The 18,119-nt window shown below is 34.6% G+C and overlaps 1 protein-coding gene across 1 annotated transcript in view; it reads left to right on the top strand.

Moving 5' to 3' along the window:
* The window catches only part of NYAP2 (neuronal tyrosine-phosphorylated phosphoinositide-3-kinase adaptor 2), a gene marked incomplete at both ends in the record, with an annotated part of 244,552 nt that extends 228,485 nt beyond the window's left edge, over positions 1-16,067 (top strand). The window contains one exon of the mRNA XM_082841248.1: positions 15,840-16,067. Coding sequence (XP_082697374.1) covers positions 15,840-16,067 — 228 coding nt within the window. The remainder of the gene's footprint in view (positions 1-15,839) is intronic.
* Positions 16,068-18,119: the final 2,052 nt, after the last annotated feature.

Genomic DNA, 18,119 nt, shown 5'->3' on the forward strand with positions numbered 1-18,119 from the left:
AGTTAAGCTCCTATTGGGCAATGCATTCTAGCGGAGAAAAAATATATTTAATGTACTTTCTCAGCTCTATTCCAAGATCTGAAAATGATTATTAGCTCTACCAGCGATTTGTAAAGCCTTTTCCTTGAGAATTAGCTTATTCTGCTTGTCTCTGAACCTCCCTCTCTTTTGCTAGATAAAACAAATGTTTATTGAGATGTGACTCTCCCTAATTTATCTGTAGTCAAGTCCATGTGCACTATTAAAAACCAATATTTTGTAATGGAATTAAACTTGAAATTAAATTAATGCTAATGTAAGTGATTAAGAGAATATTCTTAGTGAAAAACATCAATACCCTTGTTATAATTGAATTTTACCTTGTAATACCGTTTGTTCTTTGAGGGAATGTCTTTTTAAGGCATTCTACTTAGTTCTTGCGCATTTAAAAACATAAATTAATTCTGAAACCTGCTCAGAGGTTTTTTTTTCTTTAATACAAACAATTAGTTTATCAATTAACGGCTGAAATTGTAGTCATTATTAGGTTTAATTGCTGAGGAATATGTTGTGCCTTCTTTATTGGGAAGAAATGTATCACAATTTTTCTGTAGTTTTTTTACTTTCCAAGAGTAAAGAATTCATAATCATAAAATAGTAAAAAGGCTAATTAAGTTATATGTATGTATATATGCATATCTATGTCTATGTCTGTATTTATATCTATAGCTATATTTGAAGATTATACATTGCCCTGCCTGAAGACATAGACATAATATTTTTGATATTTGGACGTAAATCAACTTTCCTCTGAAAAGCCTCATCTTGCATTTTGATATAGGAATGTCATATATCATATCACATATCATTTATGCTTATGTTAGATGTCCTTCACAACTTTATGCAGATTTTAATGCAGCAACACTTTAAGGCAATTTCAGACCCTTGAGAACTATATCATAAAGCAACTCTTTCTCATGCAGTATTATCATTATTTCTCAAAGCTATTGCATTTTTCTGTATCCTTACACAGATGAATCTACTTATTATACCTGTATACATGCTCTGTATGCATATATAGAGATGCACATACCATGTCACTCACACCTGGATGGATGGTGCATTATTGGATAGATAGTTTTTTCGTTGTTTTTGATCATAGTCTTTCACCAGAGAACATACGCTAAATCACATACAATTGCCAATTTGCATTTTGTGTTTGTTCACAAGAGATACCAAGTTAACATCCTATTTTAGCAACTTGCTTTGCATTTAGTTGTCATCTTGTAATATAAAAATGTGATCATTTTAAAGGTTTAAAACCTTTATTTTTCTAGAAGTTGAAATTTTATTCTCCTCTAAAATTCTGCGACAGTGAAAATTTTATAAAATTATGGTTTGATGCAATTAGCGTCTTCTTTCGTGGTGGTATGAAAGCCATCCCTGGTCGTTTTCCTTCATGCAGCCTTTCTTGGGCTTTTTATCCTAATGCCACACATTGAATCAGCCAACACTCCTGTGCAACTCAGTCAAGAGGCACTAAGATCTCACTATACTTGTGAATATACTTGAAGATGCTTAAATATGTGTAGAAGGACAACAATATTGTTTGCTGCCATGAAACTGAGGAAAAGGTGCTTATTGAAATGAACTTGAATTGAATTGTGGTTGGTGAAGTAAAACGAAAAATATCTTCAGAGAGACTCCTTTGGTGAAGGACCCAGAGCAGATAACGTATCCTCAACACACAATTATATGGAAATAGCAATACAACCAGTGAGTAAGTAGTTTGAAAGTGAGATGAGATGGAGGTATTCTTATATAGCAAGAAAAGAACCATTGTTCTTTTTTTTTTTTTTAATTTTTTGGGGCGTGCCGTGCAGCTTGCAGGATCTTAGTTCCCCGACCAGGGATTGACCTGCACTCCTGACAATGAACGCGTGGACTCCTAACCACTGGACCATCAGGGAATCCCCCCATTGTTCTTATTGTTATTGGACTTTATATTATTCACCACTTGGACACATCTCCGATCACGATGCTCCATCCTTTAGATGTTTTAGTAATAACTTCTTTAAGAAGGAAGCCAGGAGGGAGGTAAAGTGAAGACAGAGAGCTACCTTTGCAATTTAACCGTGAGATATTAAATATAACCAAGTGAAAATACTCTGGGGACTAATAAATATATTCTTGTGGATTAGAGGCAAGGAATCTGAGCTATGGATAGAGGGTCTAACCTGGGGAAGGAGATGATCATGTTCTGCTCTATTAATAATTCCCTTTCACACCCAGTATGGAATCAGACTCTAGAGACTGCTAAGTGATCTTTAACCTCTTCTGAACTTGATTTTTTCATCTGTAATATGGTGATCACAGGGCTATTGTGAGGCTAAAATGAAATGAAGCAGGCTGAGTGTTCACACAGTGCCTTGCCCACTGAGAGGAGATGCTATATGGTTATCATGCCCGTGATCTTGATAATAGCAGAGAGTATGGTGTGATGACAATAATGACAAATATAACAAATAACAAGGTCAAAGTTTCATCCCTCCCCAAAAGTTTTGATACTTTATAAATCCTCTAATCTTTCAATCTTTCAGCAGCAAACTTTACCACCTTCATTTGACCCAGCACACTTTCCCATATTATTGGCTATGTGAAGTGAATATGTGAAAAGTACCCTAACAATTGTGTGTGTGTGTGTGTTTCCAGTGTGGGCCACTTTAATCAGAATTAGCTGTGAGACAATCCAGTGTAATGATAAGGGCAGAGACTCTAGCGCTTGATATACTTTGTCTTGAATTCCAATTCTAGTTCTGCCTTCTATTAGCAATATGATACTACACATATTAGTTAACCTTTTCAAGCCGCAATTTATCATCTAACAAATAGCAATAAGACATGCTTATATAGTTATTAAGCTCTAAAGAAATTGATATATGCTAAGTGCCAGTCGGGTGTCTGGAACGTGGTTTACGTATAATAAATAATGCTATTATTACATTGTTGATGTTCTTATGATTATTACTTAGATCATGACAATCCTTCATTCCAAAGTCACTTGAGCAAAGGTGAATGTAGCTTGCTAACTTATTTTAGAACTTTTATAAAATCATTCAAGGGTGTTTTGAGATCATTCCTTGAGATCAATCAAGAATCTCAAGGTATGAGACTTTATTAACTTTAGCCTACTATTTTTTCTTCAGTGACATTGTAGACACATATATTCTTTCAGCAAAACTCTTATAATTTTGGTTTTTGAAACCTATAGCCTTCAATAATTTAATCATACTTGTCTGATATACACATATATGCACAAATATACATACAAATACATACATATACACACAGATGTATGATCCATTTTTTTTTTTTTTTTTTTTTTTTTTTTTGCGGTATGTGGGCCTCTCACTGTTGTGGCCTCTCCCACTGCGGAGCACAGGCTCCGGACGCGCAGGCTCAGCGGCCATGGCTCACGGGTCCAGCCGCTCTGCGGCACGTGGGATCTTCCCGGACCGGGGCACGAACCCGTGTCCCCTGCATTGGCAGGTGGACTCTCAACCACTGCTCCGCCAGGGAAGCCCTAATCCATACTTTTATACACACATACATACATATGTTTCTGACTATATAAATTGTATGTATGTATATGTATTCATGCGCACGTGTGTATGTGCATATGGTCAGCTCCCAGACAGCTTCAAAACAGACTTAGATTTCCTTTTAATGAAATGTAATGATAGATTTTCTTTTAATGAAATGTAATGATTCTTTTAAACATAATTTTTAAATATTTTCCAAAATGAAACACTTTAGAAGACTTTGATATAATATATTGTAACCTGGAAAACGATATTTGTCCAATATATGCATCATTTGAAGCTGGAGAATGAAACAGTATTTTTTTTTGTAAAAGACTGTTTGTGTGTATATATATGTGTATTCATATAGATTTATGTTTCAAGAAGATAATGATTACACCAGGGTAATCTGAAGAGGAGAAGTAAAAGTTTTTCACTTAGACATCATTTTCCTTAAGGTAGAACTGATATACATATTCTAATGATTGACAGTTTTATACCAGCTACTACCTCATAAAATGAAATTAAAGTACAGAATTACTTACAGAATTTGAAATATGGCTTAACCACTATGATTGATAAATATGTGCTTGAACAATTGATTAGATATGTGAAATAAATAAAAGTAGATTCTCACCTCATGAAAAATTAAAAAGTAAAATTTGTCCTTTTATTGTTTTACCTTTTGTCTCATTTTTCTTATTAAATATATTTTCTCTTCCTAAGCAATGTACTTTTAGCAGCGAAGAAGAGTGTAAACAAATGAAGTAAAAGGTGAATTCATGAATACAATAAAACCGTAAACTCTGAAAAACATAAAGAGTTATATTTGTAGGTTACCAAAAAGTCAGGAAATTTAAAGAACAGAAAAATGGAGAAATTTTGAAAAAAATAACTGCTTTTACTACATAAAAATTAGAAACACCTGTTAGTAATAACGTACATGACTAAAGTGTCAAACATTGGAAAGTAATAATATAAATAATGCATAAATACCCTAAATTTTAAAATATATAAATTAGTAAGTAAAACTACCCCTTTATTAGAAAAAAGAATAAACTAAGGCTATGTGTCAACTCTTCTGTTTTTAAACATCTGTGAAATCCAAACTCATTCAACTTTCTATTAAGGAAAGTAAATTTTGAAATCAAAAGGTTCTTTTAGACATATAAAATGCAGACAAATTTCTTGCTTGTTTGTTTGCTTGTTTCTTTTGGTAACACAACTCAGTACTAATAAAGATGTGGTGTAAGTCCCATACTGCTATGGGAATGGAAAATAGTTTAACTTTTCTGGAAGACAAATAGGCTGTGTCTGTATCAAGAGCCTTAAAATGTTTTGACCCTTTGACTTGAGAATTACTGTTTGAGTGGCTTCCTGAAGAAAAAAAAAATCATAAAATATTGAAACATTATTTACAGCATTTAAGAAATGAAAGCCAATCAAATGTGAGCAATTATAAAATGACTAAATAAAGATATTCATAATGAATAATTTGTTTTTATTATCATGTCTTGAGAAAAGTATTTAAGACTCTAATAATGAGAAAAATTTGAGGATATAATAATGCTGTATAGTCCCAAGTTTAAAAAAGGGTATTTTATACATACATAAGATATCACAATATATATATATGATTTATGTGAGGAATTTACTACATTTTTTGTATGGTGGTATCACAGATAATTTTTACTTATGATGTTATTACCCATATTTTGTATAATAGGTATATTTTACTTTTATAATCAGAAAAATGTAGTGAAAAAGTTTACCTCTCAAACTAGTCACTTTGAAATATTATTTCAATGAAGCTTTAACTATTTAAAACATTGTGGGACTTCTGTGGGAGTACTAACTCAGGATTCTAGGGCTACAAAAATGGTGTAAACAAGATCTGTGCTTTTCAGAAGTTCAGAATCTTGTGCAAAACTTGTAATAAACACATGCATTCATAGCATGGTGTAAGAGGTTGCTGATTTCAGTAATGACTGAATGAATGAGTAGATGGTACTCCAGAAATAAGCAAGCATGGCTGTCAGAGTCATAGAGGATCTCACAATGGATTCTTGCTGCATTTAGCTCAACTTTAAAAGCGTAAGTGGGATTTCACAGAAAAGATGAGGCCACAGGGAGGAAGAGAGTTCCAGAATGAGGAAACAGCTTGAGCTAAAAATGGGAGCAAGTCGTGTGCCTGTGGTCCCAGTTGAGTTTTGAGTAGTCAGTTGTGACTGGCGTATGAAGTAAACGGCTGGGTAGAAAATATTAGCCAGAAAAGACAACACTGAAGCTGACTGTGATGGGCCTGGAGCATTCACTATGTTCTTTAGGTTAAAAAGGGAACCGTTGAGTTAATATGATTTTGTGGAGGCTTCTCAGGGAGCTCTTGGGCAGAAGTGTGGATGGTGGATGCGAAGTAGCCAATAAATGGAACCTTAGAGGCAATCTTAATAGTCCAGGGACTAGACCAGGAAAATGACTGGAAATGTAAAAGATGGTGACAGATTTGAGAAACATTTATGGAATAGCATTAACTGCCTTTTGGGCCATTTGAATGCAGTTGCCTGAGACCCACCTTACCTGGAACCTAGACTCAGAATCTCTAAGTATAATGCCTAAGAATTGATTTTAGCAAATTCCCAAGGGGAGATGGCCACATACTAAAGTTTAGGGAGCATCAGTCTGTCACTTAACCTGAGCCAAAGAGTCAAGGATTCTGAGACCCCAGAACTCAAATCCTTGAGACCCCAAGGATTCAAACACCCTAGAGTGTTTTCAGCTGTAGAACACCCAGATTATGGCTCACATGGCAGGGAGGGCGGAGTTTAACGTTAGATGTCTTCTGTGGCTCAGAAATCCCAGGAAGGGCTTCCCTGGTGGCGCAGTGGTTGAGAGTCTGCCTGCCGATGCAGGGGACATGGGTTCGTGCCCGGGTCCGGGAAGATCCCACATGCCGCGGAGCGGCTGGGCCCGTGAGCCATGGCCGCTGAGCCTGCGCGTCCGGAGCCTGTGCTCCGCAAACGGGAGAGGCCACAACACTGAGAGGCCCGCGTACCAAAAAAAAAAAAAAAAAAAAAAAAAAAAAAAATCCCAGGAAATATACTCTTTAACCTTGTACAATTTGGGATATTATTGGATTCAACTGAGCCAAAGTGAAATCAAATTATTCAATAAATCAAAGATTTCCAAAGCCCCTTTCCTGAAGACACTGAGAGAGCATTGCTCTTCTAGTTATCCATTTGTTTATTCATTCGTTCCTTGCATGAGTATTTATGACACATTTCCTTGTGCTAAAGGATAAGGATGTAAGTATTAACCATAGAGCCCCTCCTTATCTTCAAAGAACTCACAGTCTACTAGGGATAGAGGAGCCTATATTTTTGTGTCCACCATGAAGTAGATGCTAAATCATTACATGCAATTCTCCCAGCAAACCTGAGGTCTTATTATTTTCATATTACAGATAAAGAACCAAGGTCTCAGGAAGATTATATGACTTGTCCCAGACCTCACAACTAATAAGTGGTAAAACCAGGCCATGATATCCATTTTATCCACCTTATTCTGTCCCCTAAGAAGGAAATCAAACGTGCACACAAAAATAGGATTATTGTTATTACAGACGGATGTGCAGTGTACTGGCAGAACTTGGAAACAGCTATAATTGCCACTGTTGAGCAGAGTAGTTCAGACCAGCCTCTGTCCTTGAAAGTGACTTGTGACCTGGGTCTTGATTATAGGACATCACTCTAAAACTGAAGAGTTAGGTGTTTTCCTCATTTTGCAGGCAGAGAAAAATGAGCAATCTATATTCACTTGAAACTCTACTTATAGCCATGCAATTGTAAGGTTTATTAACTTACAATTTTAATCTTTATGATGAGTGATTTTTACATAATTGATCATATAAACAAGCACAGATACCTAAAAACAAATATATGGCTTAAAATACCAACATGTGATGTTTCTTATAGTTGATCAGAGATTGTATACTGAGGCAGCTCTTCAGATCTAGAAAAAGAAGGATGAGGGCTGTATACCCATGATGTCTCATTCAAAAGCAGCTCTGAAATCAAGACGTGGTTCTCATTTTAATAATATATCTATATCTCAAAGCTAAATTTAGACCACCTGAAATAAACACTGCAGTTTCAGTACATACCTCAAGTGTATATCTGCCTAATAATTCTTTCACAAAACATAGGTTCTAAATCAACACTGCTGATAAATGAGGGAGGATTACAAAGGAATAATTAAAAAAAAAATCAATAGATCAGAGTTAAAGATGAAAAAAACATAGGCAAAAAACTATGAAAAATGCTAAAGTTATCCCAAGGATGCAATTATTTCAAATACTGTCATAAAAGTTTAAAAGCTAGGAACATTTCAGATATAATATTTAATTCTCATAATATCTCAAGCAAGAAAACCAGATAAGTAGCTTGTACAACATCACCAAAGTGAGATTAAAAGCCAGGATCTTTTCCAGGCCCATGGAACTGATAAGTCCCTGCTTTTTTCGTTTTGTCAACTTATGTTATCTTTTTAAAAAAAAATTGCACATTTATATTATCTTTTTTTGTTTTGCACACTTACATTATGTAGTTTTTAACTTTTGATATTTCACACTTTTCTGTTGAATTAGCTTCCTTTCGGCCTTCATGAAAAAAGAAAAAAAATTCATTTAGTGTGGAAGCATCTTCCTGACCTTGAATTTGTAATTTTCAAAGTAGAATAAATGGTATTTATGTCATTGTAAAGTCACATGGATTATTTGACTGTACCTTTTAATATTTACCATAGAAAATACTGTGATGTTGGGTCACCTCTATATGCTTTCAATTATTTTACACAAATACATAGAAAGAGAGAGGTAGATGCATACATAGATACATAGAGTATGTCTTCCTCATTCAAAGCAAAAGACATTTTTTTCTTATAATGTATAATGATCAAGGAACATGGATTTGAGCACTTGTTATTTGATAACTAAGTAAAAAAAAATTAGTGAATTTGCTGACAAGTGCAGATAATTATAACCCTTCCATCTCTGTGTTATGTCAACTTCAAAAGGTTTATTGAGGGCTTATGTCGTTGCCTATGCTATGCAAAGCTGACCTTTTCTTTCCAAAATACAGTTGGAAAAAAAGAAAAGAAATATAATTCACTAACATTATTTTTTAAAAAGTTCTCGAAGCAACTTTTATATTGAAGTTGAATCAACACTGTGACATAGCACAGACAAGCAAATAGCCACTGCAGGGTTATTAAAAGAAAAGGTTGACCTTATATTGAATCTCTTATTTAGAGGATTTAAACCAGATTATCCACTTTATTTCTTTAATTCCAACATGCCTCTTCTTTCTTATGATGATGAAATTGTAAAAATGTGCCCAAATAATTTCTCTAAACTGATTGTCAGAGCTGATTTAAAATCTAAAAGTCTCATCCTTTATGATTCATCTAATGGGCCAAACTTGATATGAAAAATATTGTAAGTATATATGAATCGATGCTCTTGATTTTGTTTTATAGCCTTTTTTATAGTCCTAATATTGATATTACCCTTTTGGGTCTTCTATTGGGCATTTTTTATTTTAAGGGTTAATTGCCTATTTACCTAGGAAGTTAGCAACCTTTTTCTTTAAAGGGCCAGACAATAACTATTTTAGGCTTTACAGGCCATGTGGTATCTGTCCCAATGACTGAACTCTACTTGATAGCGTGAAAGGAGCTGTAGTTAATCCACGGACACATGGGCATGTCTGTATGCCAGGTAAAACTTTATATATGCTGACATGTGAATTTCATATAATTTTCACCTGTCATGGAATATTCTTCTTTTGTTTATTTTTCAACTATTTAAAAGCTTAAAACAAAAATTCTTGTTTATGGGCTGTACTAAAACAGGCAATGGACTTTATTTGGGAAGTGTATTATAGTTTGCCAACCCCTGTCCGTTTTCCTGAAGATATATGTAAACAAGGCATGATGCTTACGTGTTTATTCTTTATGTACATTTTGTTAGTAAAGGATCAATCTCTTTACCCACTAAATGAGAGAGGAAGAACGTTTTCAATGAGGGCAGTAACACCTCTGTCTGACCTGTGACTCCTAAGGACAGGGACAGCAGAGGTGAAAGTGACTTGTTTCCTCCTGTAATTCCTGAAGACGTTGCTCGCCTTTCTCAAATCACGCCAGCTGGCCTTCACGCCTGCTCTTCCTTGATGCCCCACTAATGCTATCTGTGCTCTCCTGGAGACATTTTCTTCAGGGCAAAGGGAAAGTTCAGAGAACTTTGGTAACTCTAGCTTTCTTTTCAGCCAGACTAAAGCTTGTACTCCTCACACTGGAAATGATGATTTCTTTTTTTTTTTAATTAATTTTTATTGGAGTGTGGTTGATTTACAATGTTGTGTTAGTTTCTGCTGTACAGCAAAGTGAATCAGTTATACATATACATCTATCCACTCTTTTTAAGATTCTTTTCCCATATAGGTCATTACAGAGTTGGAAATGATGACTTCTCATAAAATGGGCTACCCAGGTGGCAGAAATTGGGACAGAGAGAGCAACGTGCAACTGGTAGATATTTTTTCCCCCAAAGCTTCTGAAAATTAGCATTGGTATTGTGTCTATTGTTTAAGAAATTAAATTTGATCCTCAAATCTTCAGGCTCACAGCTAAACTTAATTCCAAAGCCAGTATCCCACCTGCTAAAAATCTTTGATGAATTTATTTTTTACGTGCTTACTCATGAGGCATCAAAATCAAAATCAATAGGGATAGGCATGCTTGTATCAGTTTTATTCTCGTATCATTTTTAATATTGAAATTCTCCATGTGCTTATTGCAGAGTATTCTTTTCTCTCATGGTTTACATACTTTGAAAAATTGAATACTTTAAATAAACATTATGGGGATTTATTATTGGACAGTCTCACTATTCTTTTGTTTCTTGGATGAAGTATACTCAATATCAGGAAGTACTTCGATTATTTTTTAGAGAAAGTAATGATTGAAGTGAATTACGACTCCTCATTTATGTTATTCCTGATGCATTGAAAGCTCCATAGAGAAGGTCATGAACGATGTATGGGACTTTACATTTTTTCAGTTCCAAATATGCATACTATATATAAAGTATATTCAAGTGTACATACTATGTATATATGAATTATGTACCTATATATACATATGTACTGTATATAGGAAGTACATACAAGTTCAGAGAGATACATGACTTTTCAAGGTCACACAACAATCAAGAGCCCAGTCAAGTCATCTAACTCTTCCTTTACACCATGTTGCTTCCATCTAAAGAATGAAAGATACAGGTACTTATTCTTTGGAAAGAATATGGTCCCATCACGTTATTTTTAAAGATATATATATTTTTGAATTTTAGAGTAGTTTTAAATTTACAGAAAAACTGCAAAGAATACACACAGTGTTCCTGTATACCCCACACCCAGTTTCCTCTATTGTTAATATCTTACATTATAATGGTGTTTTTGTCACGACTAATGAATCACTATCGATACATTATTATTAAAACCCATACCTTATTTGAATTTCCTTAGTTTTTATCAATCAGTTTCAGGATTTCTTCCAGTGTACCACATTAATTAATTTCAGTCATCATGTCTCCTTGACCTTCTCTAGACTGTGACGGTTTCTCAGACTTTCCTTATTTTGTATGACCTTGCCAGTTTTGAGGATTACTGGACTGTTATTTGTTGGTTTTTTTTTTGTGTGTGTGTGGTACGCGGGCCTCTCACTGCCGTGGCCTCTCCCGTTGCGGAGCACAGGCTCTGGACGCTCAGGCTCAGCGGCCATGGCTCACGTGCCCAGCCGCTCCGCGGCACGTGGGATCCTCCCGGACCGGGGCACGAACCCGTGTCCCATGCATCGGCAGGCGGACTCTCAACCACGGTGCCACCAGGGAAGCCCTGGACTGGTATTTTGTACAATGGCTCTCAGTTTGGGTTTATCTGGTGTTTTTCTCATGGTTAGGCTAAGTTATGGTTTGGAGGAGGAAAACCACAGAGGTAAAGTGCCCTTCTTATCACATCATATCAAAGGTGCGTACTGTCAACATCACTTATTACTGCTGATCACCAGGTGTGGCGCAGGTAGTGTTTGACAGGTTTCTTCATGTAAAGTTCCTCTCCTCCTCCTTTCTAGTGTGTACTCTTTGGAAAGAAGTCCTGTGTATAGCCTACACTTAAGGAATGGTGATTTATGTTTCACCTCCTTGCGGAGGAGCTTCGCTTCATTTTTATCTCCATGAAATTAGCCAAGAATATTGCCTCCACTGAAGCTTGTTAATAGGAGAATCTTGTCCGAGATATATAAGTGTGTTCATATTAATTGAACAATTATCTTCCAATGCATACTTAACTTGCTTGTGTATTTTTTCTTTCCTTCATGGTTCATGCAATAAGTGCATATGGATTAAAGATAAGAAACAGGACACTTGATTAAATAACTAAACTGGAAGAGTTTATTTACTGGGCTTAGTTTCAAATTAGTTGTAAATTGACTCACAGAGTTCTTTCAACTACAGGGTGAAGTGGAATGGAATTTTACAGCTAAATTTAAACTAGATATGAAGAATCTGATGATAAACAAAAAATGGGAAAGTCTAGATATCTTTTATGGGTAGTAGTCTTAACACACTTCCTATAATGGCTAAACATGCTGTTTGTTATGTCTAAAATAATGAATTAAAGCATAACATCTTACTATCAGAATGAAATAATTTTTGACACATTTTAGGGGGGAGGGATTGGCTATGTCAATAGGCATGGAAGTAACACTGAGTTTATTTTGGGGAATTAAAAACAATGTGTACCCTCCAGAAAGAGATATTCAAAAACATGCGTTATTTAAAAGTAAATATGAAAAGCAGACTTATCTTCCCCAAAATGAATCTCATTCTCCCTTCATTCATATCATTGTAACATAATAATAATTTGGGGGCGGGGCATTTTAAATGAGAAAAAAAGTTTGATTACAGATTTTACATGAGAAGATTCTACAGCAGACTTGACAGACTTGTTAAACTTTTTAAAATTAAAAAATTAATTTTCTATCTTCTAACAACCTGTATTTGAATTCTCTTAGAATACCTCACCCTCTTTCACATACTGGGCAATGCTTTCTCATGGAATTTTTACTGACTATATAATTGACCCCCAAAAGAAGATAGTTCAATATTGCAGTCAGTCTGAAAAACAAGGTTGATTTTCTTCTACTCATATTTTGAACAATTATATCTCAATCAAGGGGATATATAACTATTCTAAAAGGAAAATGTAAAGAATGTGAAAAACCATATCTCTTTCTTCTTAAATTCCTATTCCTTAGATTTTTAAAGAATGGATTTTTTCTTAATAAATTGACATATATAGCATAAACTAGTAATTGACTGAAAACACATACTTATTCTAGACAATGTAATGCATTTATGAACTGTAATGACAACTATGAAATAAAATGTAATATAATGAAATATATTGGTGACACTGTTGTCAGAGTAATCCAGGAAAATTATTATTTTGCAGTTACATATACTGATTCACACCCTAAAAATATTAAAGGAAATTAAGTAATAAGTGATTTAATGTTTGTGTGGACCATGAAAATATTGAAGTGATGCTGTAAATATCTTACCTTAAAGAAGACTGGAGGTTTTGCGATTTCCTTGAGATGTGTCAAATCCAGTGAGATTTTACCAAGGAGAAAATTATCTTGAGAGTTTTCTGAGATGCAACAAAAACTGTTGTTCAATGACAGTGGCTTCAATTCATTCCTAAAACATTTACTGAAAGCGAAATGACTCTGTTTTGTATGTTGGGGCTACTGTGTTGGATGCGATTTGGGGCCGGCCCTCTGGGAATTCTGTGTTATAAATTCCATTTATAACAGTTTATAGTCACTCAATAAATTTTGCTTGTCTTTCCACCAAAATAGAGTTATTGTATTTTTATTGCTTAGATTATCATGTTAGAAAATACTATAAATCTTTTGAAAAATTTTCAAGCTACTTTGGCAATCTCCTGTTAGGACAAAACTCTGTTGGTTGTTGTCCTAGAACTTCACTTAAAAAGTGAACAGCCATGGCCAGGGCCTGGGCTAGGGGCTAGAGGACACCAAAAGGTGTCAAACACAGCCCATCCTTTCAAGAAACTTTGTGTCAAGTTAAGCTCATTACATACAAGATATTTATCTAAGAGTATAATCTTCTGGAATCTAAGTCCCAGTCATTGATTTTGATTTATTTGATAAACAATTTTTATTCACTCATAAAGCTGTAAATATATTTGCATTTTTGAGTAGCATCTGGAAATGGTGGTACATACAATAATGACTCTTATTATAATTTCTATATAATATTCAGGAGATGGAGTTTGCTGTAGTAGCAAGATGATTTACTTTGGAGTCAGGCAGATCTGAGTTTGATATAGACCTGTATCACAGCCAATAACCTATGACTTTGATCTAGTTCCTTAAACTTTCTGGGACTCAGCTTTCTCACTTGTAGTGTGTAGCTAAATCCTAACTTTCAGTGTGGCTGGGAGGATTTAACATAACATATACAGAGTTCTTCGCACATGCTTGGCAAAGAGCAGGTATGGAAAACCGCTGCTGGGTATTTGTCAGTGTTAGAATAATAATTCTTGGGCAATGTTTCACTGTTTTAAAAATGACTTCACCTTCATTATCCAATCTAATTTTTATACTAACTTCTGAAATTAAGATATTATCCATTCAGTTATTCATGTAAAGAAACCAAGAAATGGAAGTGACCAGTGGAAATCTGACACATCCCGAATTTGAATCTTTGATTTCTAGCTCAAGATCCTGCCCTCTCCATAAAGAATTAAGAATTGTAAGAATTCAATTTTGCCTTGTTCACACCAAAGCCTACCTGTTTGGTTTGGACAAGATATGTAAATTCTTGAAGTCTTAGCTTCCTCACTTGTACATTGAAGGCATTGTACTGATATATCTTCCCAATCCTTTCCAGTTTTGCACGCACTATGAGAGTCAGTAGAGTGTAGTTGTTAAGATACAGGTGTTGGAGATAAACTCTTGGATTCAAATCCTGACTCTGCCATTTGTTGGCTCTGTAAGCTTAGGCAAATTACTAAATCTCGTCAAGTCTCATTTTACTCATCATTATGGGTTAATAAATAGTACTTACTTCAGGGCATCATCTTTGCGAGGAATAAACGCATTAAACTATGCAAAATACGAAGAAAGGGATCTGGTATAGAATAAGTGTTATACATATAAGTTTTTGCTGATTATTTCTTAAAATTGTGCCGTCAAATTTAGTGACTCCAAGTGAGCCATTTGAACTCTTCAAGTCAGAGTAGATTTGCTTAAACTATTAAGTGAAAGCATCACCATCCTGGATTCTTGGCCCAATCACACTGCTGTTCTTGTGACACTGACTCAACTCGCTAGCTGTGTTCTAAAGAACAGTTATTGGTGGACATAGCCACATACACCTGGGAGCAGTGTTTACCTGTCCAGAAATAGATGTATGTGTATCAATATATAGTCAGCACTGAATCTTCTCCTGGTACCCAACTGAACTGATGAATCTATTTCTTTGAAGTTCTGGAACTATTCGGGATCTGGGTCAGTATGATTGCAGAAGCCAACGATTCTAATTAGACATTTGCTGAAGCACCAAAAAGTATAGCAAAACTGCTTTGCAAAATAATTATTTAAGCATATAAATTCCAAGCATTAGATGCAAATTAAAACTCATTTTGGTAGAAGAATAATTAAAAGTCTTAATTCTATATGTTATTTGTAGACAAACGCAAGTTTTATTTTACTAATAAAATTGTTCATTAAAATCTTTAAGACATATCACATTCATATTAGATCTCACTGAAAAGTAATTCTAATAATTGAACTTAGACATATTGAGATACATACGACGATGGAGTCAACATAAAAGTAATAGCTAAATTTTTGGCAAATTGCTTAAAAATTTTTTAAAAAGGTTTTATTTCCATAGTATGGACTTTTAGAACATATTGGTAAACTATTCTTCCCTAAATTATTGTTTAATAATATTACAATATTTAATAATTTAAGTACAAATTTTATTTACAGTTTCCATGCTTTAATTTTGCTTTGTAAGAATTTCAAAAATATAGAAACAGCTGACATTTTTCGAAACAACTACTAGCACAGTGGAAAAAAAACCTGCTTTCATTCCATTTTTTTTTTTCTGTATTCACTCTTTTTTGCTAGGTGGCATGCATGCAGTGGTTTCATGGAGACCATACAATGCTTGAGATGATTGAGAAAAAACGTTGCTTGTGCAAGGAAATAAAAGCTAGACAGAAAACGGAAAAGGGCCTTTGCAAACAGGATAGCATGCCTATCCTACCCAGCTGGAAGAAGAATGCGGGTACAAAGAAGTACAGCCCTCCACCCTATTCTAAACAGCAAACGGTATTCTGGGACACTGCCATATGACTGTGTGCAGGATGGCGTGAGCTCCACATTATTTAGCACGAAGAGGGAGGTCGACTCGGTCATGTGATAAGTAACTGTTACATATCGTCTCAGTCAAAATGGAATGCCAGTGGTTCCCTGGAAAACCCATGGGAAGCTGTGCCTATTTGTGGCTAGTTCAAGATAAAATCCATATTTCCTTGCATTTAAGGCACACTTATTTATCATGGATTATTTTGAATCCAGAAGATATTAAGATGTAAATATTTTACTAGTTTATGGATGACACCTGAAATAATACACATTATACGTATACAAATGATAGAAATATCAAGAGTTTTACTATATGATACAATTTCTGTATTAACTGGTTTGTTATCTCTTTTATATGTCCCTTGATGCCTTTGATTATTAATTTTTGCATTTAAAATGTTTCTTTCTGCCCACCTTTTGTTTCTGTACACGAGCTCACAGATAGGTTATGTTCAATCACACAATATATGATCTGGTGCTAGCAATGTAGAAGTTGAATATCATATTCGTTAGGAACATCTGTTGCTTTGTACATTTTTAAGGGTTTGACAGGAAATGAATGCCAATGTGATGCTGAATTTGGACGTCCACATTACATCAACACCAATATTTTTGCTACATTGGCTTTATAAGAATTTCTCTCCAGTATCATCTTGTTTATACTAAGCAATGGTTAGTCAGACTCCAGAGAAAGTTAATAGGATATATTTGGACATCCCAGCAGAAAACATTTCCTTCAGAAAAGACTTTAGGGACACATGTCCTTGCATCATTGATTTGATTGGAGGAGACCAGGGTTCACTGTGATAATGGAAGGAACAAGGAATCAAAGGTTAAACAGCACAACTGCTTTCAAGAGGGTGGGACCAGTGGCATTAGAGCCACTGCTATCACTATTTTTGAGTAACTTTTCATGTGTATGTTTGTTTCCCCTAGAAAATGACCAATATACATTCAACCAGATGAGTTTACATGTTTTAGTATACTAAAATGCCAATCTTTCTCAAAATTTAGGTTCACAAATGGAGTAGTATTTCATGTTAATTTTTCAAATTAGTTATTACCATATTTTGGGGGTGTAATCTTCTGTGCATGTTCATCATACCCATTCTTACTGATGATGACACCATGACCAAAGAATTATGACCAATTGTTTATCTTATTTTGTTTCAAGGAAGAAACAGGAAATGCAGGGGATGGGAGATGGGGTGGATTCAATTTTATGTGGTGGTAAAATTTAAGTTAAATAAATCATATATATCTTTTAAGAGTAACTTGTTAGTTGACTATAAATATCCCCACGGATGAATAAAAAGGAAACTATCACATATATTTTGTATATTTAAATTACTATTTATGCTTCCTAAAATGGGCAGTATGTGATTCTTCTTTAACAATCAATTTAGTATTATATTTCTGAGAGAAAAGGTACGTGTTTGAAGTTATTGTCATCGTGGTTTTCCTTGTAAGGGTTTTGACAGCAATAGTACAATGCTGCTCAATATAACCAAATATAACAGGAGGTAGGGAATTTTTGTAATCTATATTGCTAAGGAGCTAGTAATGCTTTAGCAGTAATAGTTTCTTTCGAGCCTTTGAAATGTTATAAAATAATTTTTTAATATTTTATAATTAATGTATATTTTGATGTCCTACTAGAATTCTGAAAGAATAAGGAAAGTAAGGTAAGTGGGAGCATGTATATCTGTTATGTGTGCCTGTGTACACGTGAATGAGTACTCAGTGGGGGAACTGTGTACACTAAATGCTTATTGAAGTTTTAATTTTGCTTGTATCACCGAGGTGGTAAAAAAAAAAAAAAGAGCAGAGTCACAAGTACAGGAAATCACGGAGAGATCTTAAGTAGCTTAAGTAAATCCTGCTGCCATGTTTCACCAGTTATAGATTATGTTTCAAATCCAGCAATCAATGGAGTACAAATCTAGGAGTGATGAAAATGTGTTAAGGTAAAATCATAATTGAAATAAAATGCGTTTATGAGCCAAGTTGTTATCCTGATTTAAGTTATTATGACCACAT

This window comes from Leucopleurus acutus (assembly GCF_964270905.1).
Source record: "Leucopleurus acutus genome assembly, chromosome: 6".
NCBI classification, from domain to species: Eukaryota; Metazoa; Chordata; class Mammalia; order Artiodactyla; family Delphinidae; genus Leucopleurus; species Leucopleurus acutus.